At 32.3% G+C, this 6475-nt stretch overlaps 1 protein-coding gene across 1 annotated transcript; it reads left to right on the top strand.

The window, feature by feature from the left end:
- The first annotated feature begins 1810 nt into the window (after positions 1-1810).
- On the top strand, positions 1811-3176 carry LOC117241419 (luciferin 4-monooxygenase-like). The gene is made up of 2 exons (XM_033507352.1): positions 1811-2083; positions 2849-3176. Exons 1-2 carry the CDS (start codon positions 1819-1821, stop codon positions 3004-3006), a joined length of 423 nt encoding a protein of 140 aa, XP_033363243.1. The 5' UTR covers positions 1811-1818; the 3' UTR covers positions 3007-3176.
- Positions 3177-6475: the final 3299 nt, after the last annotated feature.

Genomic DNA, 6475 nt, shown 5'->3' on the forward strand with positions numbered 1-6475 from the left:
GTTGATGATTTTAGTCGTGGATCGTGCTGATCTTTCTAGCGTTGGTCACGTTTTCGTGCGTATTTTCTGTTTCTTCTAGAGTTTAGTTGGAATCCGTAGATTAAATCCAGTTAGCGCCAGTTGTTGAGTGCGAATGGGAGGCGGGAATGATGCGAGAAATGACATGCACGATCCTTGTACGATAACGATGTATGTTTATTATTACAAGCTTATCTCTAAAGTCTGGGTGAACTATCCTCCACTCAGCAAAGTTATTACTAATATCAACAAAGATTATTTGTGTGGTTAACAATGTCCCTTTACTATTCTAAAGTGGAAATAACAAATACACAGCACCCTTCGAATTTGACCTACGAAACGCATTTTTTCATCCTTGACTAAATTCGCGATTATGTTATTTCGATCCTACCGACGATATTCGATATATTTCGAGGAGTCTCACTCAAGATATCGCACGCTAAAAAATAAAAATTGATTTTACATCGAAAGGGCTACTTTTAGAACTATGTCGATATTTATTTCTCCCGGTCGGCACTATAAGCCCTTTGAGTATCGGACACCTTTTTACACAACCTGTATACGTCAGTTAGCTATCACACTTGAAACGATTACGGAGAAAACATAATGTTCGGAATCGCAAGCTTTGAAATAAAAAAATAAAATATGATCGCGGCAATAATACGCTAAATTGTACGTACACAGTAGAACCTCGATTAGGAGAGAAAGAGGGAATTTTTACAAAGATTAAACTGCATCCGTTTATTCGCATCTTGTCCGCGTTTGCCCAGCCACAATTTTCATTTGTCTACCCTTCAACAGATATTATCGCCAAATGTTCAATAATGTGATAATTTCGGTATAGCGTATCACACTAAATATTTAGTTACAAGAAGGCCGAACAACGTCACGTTGATCAAACTAAAGGAATATAAACGGAATAATACAGAAAAACTTGGAAATTTTTGCGAGCAATCGTTGCAGCATTTGATTCAGTGAACACACGATAAAAAATAATAATATTCGTTCCTTTACAACAAACGTAAAAACAGGGGCATGTCACATAAAATGCATAACACATACTGCTCGATATATGTGCTACCTTATTACTATTATCCCATAAATACGCCATCTAATCGTATTTTCAATACAATTTTTATATTTCTATAAATGTTATTGTGGTTGAATGTATTTTAACCGCCTAGGGATTTTTAATTACACACAATTTTCGGCTAACATCGTCGTGTATCGTCCACATTCCTGCTGTATTACAACAATAAACTATAAACCGTCCAAGCGTATAACCTTCTTTACAGCGCCATCATTTTAAATCGGAACAATCAAACAGTTTACACTGAAACACTGCGAATGTTACAGCGGTTCATCGTTACAGAATGGCTGAGCTGTGAGAAACAAGAACGATTGCCGCAGAATATAAACGAGACAAAATATAAATTGATATAAGATGCAGTGAAGCAAATCAGTCGCAGGTCATTCGTTTTATCATTTCCTGACGTCCATATTAGAGATTTTATTAAAAGTTAAAAAGCTGAGGTAGACTCGTGATTGTACTGATTTTGAATTAGACATTACAGTCCTTCTAATTTTCGTCAGAAAATAAGCTTTTCTTACGGATGGAATACTTGACACTACCGTTGCAACGAACAATTAACGACCTGGTACGTTTCGTTCTAGATAAGCGACCCGCATATTGCGATTACAGATGGCTGTATTAGCATGTACATTGTCAGAGTAATCAACAGTCTCAATTTAAACAAGATAGATTTTTTTATATAAAAAGAGCAAGAAACGACAATACAAATGATTCATTTTGATTACTATGTTTTATATTGTAATACTTGCATGTTACTATATCAGGTAGATATTCAAACTGGTAAACACTACACATGCAAGGATATTCTCGAAAAAAGCACAATATTATCTGTTGCTTTGAGAAATTATGGAATCAAGGTGGAAGACAGAATCTCCGTTGCAGCTGAAAACCATCCACATTACGTGGTATCGATATGTAGCACGTTATTTATCGGAGCTACATTTGCACCGTTGAATCCAGCATATACAGAAAGTAAGATATTCTCCAAGCAGCTTTTACGAATTATTTTATAATAACAAAGAAATTAATTTAATTAAAAATACGTGCGTGTTTAATATTATAGAAATTTAACGAAGGCAGAACGTAAAAAGTGGAAAGAAAAATTTGCTCTTCTTTTTTGGAAACTTGCATGTTTCTGATAACTCCACTGATTATGCCATATATAAGTTAATGAAATCGAGCCTCGACTTTATTATTTGCCTCGAGTTTATTATAGAATTTTACAACTACTAGAAACAGAGATCATAAATTAGATACTTTAATTAAAGACTAAATTTATTTACATTACATTTGCAGAATTAACAATAAAAGTCTAGAAACAGTACTTACTCTAACACCAAGTTTTATAATGTAGTGTAAACAATAATTGTTAATATTAAATTGTTAAATATTGTGTATATAGATGCGGAAATTAATAATCACTTATATTCTCAATATGCGTTACTCCGTCACCTTTTAGAGATACAAACAATACTAATTTTTAATCGTATACGATTAAATTGTATTTAACTACTCCGAATATCTTCTCAGAGTAAACATTCTACGAAAAATATGTTATTTCAAAGAAAGTTGTTTCAGCCTCTCCTTGCGGAGACGGATATCGGAAAAAGCTTTTGTAAGGCTCTTCGAATATTTCTAGATCTTTTGTAAAACTGTCACCTTGTTACGCGGAGTGGTTAAGTTACGCGATGCAGCATATGCGTTATTTAATCATATCTAATGCAATTTTTTACGTAGGAGAATTTACGCACATGCTGGAAATTTATCAGCCACGGGTGTTGTTTGCATCGCGACGCACTGAAAACATTTTGGCGAAAATTGCATCTACTGTAAGCTGGAATATGAAATTAATCGAATTGGATGATAAACCTCTTGATGGAAATATAATAACCTGAGACAAGGTTTTGGAAAAATATCAAAGTATCACGGATCTCTATGCGTCTTCACCGGTGCAGATAGATCATAACAGGAAAAGAATGGCAGCTATTTTATGTTCTAGCGGTACAACAGGCCTTCCAAAAGGAGTAATGTTGTCTCATCGAAATTTGTTACTTTTCATCCAAAGTCTAAGGTAAATATATTAAATTAATATACACAATGTATCCGGTTGATCTAAGACCACACATATATTTCGAGATTTATTTTTCATTTATGTTAAATTTAAATATATATTATTCGTTTTATATGATTAACAAACCATTCTTTATTCAAATCAACTATATAATATTTTCTCTATTGTTGTGCCTCTTAACTCTTATCATTCTAGTTGAAATTATAAATATTCGATTCAATTGCATTTTGTTCTTAATCGAAGTGCCCCAGAATCAATGGATATTCGACGTGGACACCGAATACTAGTTTTCTTGCCATTATTCCACGGTTATGCGTGCGGAATGATGAATACGGCAATAAGTTGCGGTGCAGCTGTGTACATAATGCGAAATTTCAAGTTAGAAACGTTAATCAGTCCCGTAGAAAAATACAGAATTACGCATACACCATTGGTCCCTCCAGTTTTAGTTGGTCTTGCGAAGCATCCAATGGTGCCAAATTGCGATTTCAGCAGCGTGAGAGAGATCGTTTCCGGTGCGGCAACGCTTCCGCCGAATGTAAGTTTTTCGCCCAAACTACCTAACGCAATACGTTATAACGGTATACTATATAACGTAATAAGTTATAACGTTATACTATATAACGTAATACTTTATTACGTTATACTATACAACGTAATACGTTATAATGTTTTACTACTTAACGTAATACGTTATAACGTTATACCATATAACGTAATACATTATAACGTTATACTATATAACGTAATACGTTATAACGTTATACCATATAACGTTATACTACATAACGTAATACGTTATAATGTTATAATATATAACGTAATACTTTATAATGTTATACAACCTAACGAAATACCTAATAACGTTATACTATATAATCTAATACATTATAACGTTATTCTATATAACGTAATACGTTCTATAACCATATAACGTTATACTACATAACGTAATACGTTATAACGTTATATCATATAACGTAATACGTTATAACGTTATTCTGTGAAATGTCATACGTTATAATGTTACACTATATAACGTAATACGTTATAACGTAATACCATAAAACATAATACGTTATTACGTTATTCTATCTAACGTAATACGTCATAAAGTTATACTATATAACGTATACGTTATACTATATAACGCAATACGTTGTTGTGTTATACTATATAATGTAATACGTTATAACATTATACTATAAAACGTAATACGTTATAACGTTATTCTGTGAAATGTCATATGTTATAACGTTACACTGTATAACGAGATACTTTATAACGTTGTTCTGCGGAACATCATACGTTATAACGTTACACTGTACAACGTAATACGTTATGTCGTTATACTATATAACGTAGTACGTTATAATGCTACACTGCCTAACGTAATTCGTTATGACGATATACTATATAAGGTAATAGGTTAGAAAGTTATTCGATAAAACGCAACACGTTATAACGTTATACCATATAACGTAATACGTTATAACGTTATACTGTATAATTTAATACTTTATTACGTCAATCTATATAACGTAATACGTTATAATGTTATTCTATTTAACGTCATACGTTATTCCGTTACACTATATAATGTAATACGTTATTACGTTATTTCATATAATGATATACTATGTAACGTAATACGTCATAACGTTATACCATATAACGTAATACGTTATAAAGCTACACTACCTAACGTATTTCGTTATAACGTTATACTATCTAATGTAATACGTTATAATGTTTTACTACTTAACGTAATACGTTATAACGTTGTACCATATAACGTAATACGTTATAACGTAATACTATATAACGTAACACGTTATAACGTTATACTATATAACATAATACGTTATAAAATATAGTATATAACGTAACACGTTATAACGTTATTCTATATAACGTTACACGTTATAACGTTATACTATAAAGTGTAAAACGTTATAACGTTATACCATATAGCGTTGTACTATATAACGTAATACGTTATAACATTATACCATATAACGTAATACATTATTACGTTATTCTTTATAACGTAATACGTTATAATGTTATACTGTATAACGTAATATGTTATAACGTTATTCTGCGGAACGTCCTGCGTTATAATGTTACTCTATATAATGTAATACGTTATATCATTAAACTACATAACGTAATGCGTTATAACGTTATACTATATAACGGAATACGTTATTACGTTGTTCGCTATAACGTAATACGTTATAACGTTATACAATATAACGTAATACGTTATAACGTTGTACTATATAATGTAATACATTATAACGTTATTCTATATAACGTAATACGTTCTAATGTTATACCATATAACGTAATACGTTATAATGATTTACTACTTAACGTAATACGTTATAAAATTATACTATATAACGTAACACGTTATAACGTTATACTACCTGACGTAATACGTTATAACGTTATACTATCTAATGTAAAACGTCATAAAGTTATACTATATAACTTAATATGTTATAAAATTATACTATATAACGTAACACGTTATAACGTTATACTACCTGACGTAATACGTTCTAACGTTATACTATGTAACTTAATACGTTATAATGTTATACTACCTAACGTAATACGTTATACTATATAGCGTAATACGTTATAATGTTATGCTACCTAACGTAATACGTTATAACGTTATACCATATAACGATATACTATGTAACGTAATACGTCATAACGTTCTACCATATAACGTAATACGTTATAATGTTTTACTACCTAAGGTAATACGTTATAACGTTATACTATATAACGTAATACGTTATAACGTTATACTATATAAAGTAATACTTTATTACGTTATACTATACAATGTAATACGTTATAACGTTATTCTATATAACGCCATACGTTATAACGTTACACTATATAATGTAATACGTTATTACGTTATACTATATGTAGTATCGTGGACGAAAGGCCTAAGAAATATCGGGCGAACTATGAACAATGTCGCGGGAGCCGAGGCGTCGTCGGGCCCATCAATGTGTCATCGGTCTTTTCATGTGCATACTTTCGTGGAAAAGACCTACGTGACCCTGGCCACGAGCGCCTGCAGAACACGTGTGCGGTGGGCCTAGGAAAAAGACAACAGAATGCGGCAACGGCCAGAGCGTTAGTCGAAAAGCAGAGAGCGTTAGTCGAAAAGCAGAGTGCGAGTCGAGAAGTAGAGTGCGAGCTGAGCGGAGACAGAGGTTGCAAATGGCGTTGCCGAGAGAGTGTGGATTGCGCTGTTTTCT

Source organism: Bombus vosnesenskii, unplaced genomic scaffold (assembly GCF_011952255.1).
Source record: "Bombus vosnesenskii isolate JDL3184/JDL3185 unplaced genomic scaffold, Bvos_JDL3184-5_v1.1 scf7180000015829, whole genome shotgun sequence".
Taxonomy (NCBI): Eukaryota; Metazoa; Arthropoda; class Insecta; order Hymenoptera; family Apidae; genus Bombus; species Bombus vosnesenskii.

Coding starts and splice junctions, on each gene's coding strand:
- LOC117241419 (XM_033507352.1), top strand. CDS start 1,819: ATGATTCATTTTGATTACTATGTTTTATATTGTAATACTTGCATGTTA. Junction 2,084..2,848: donor GAATCCAGCATATACAGAAA/GTAAGATATTCT, acceptor TTTTTTACGTAG/GAGAATTTACGCACATGCTG.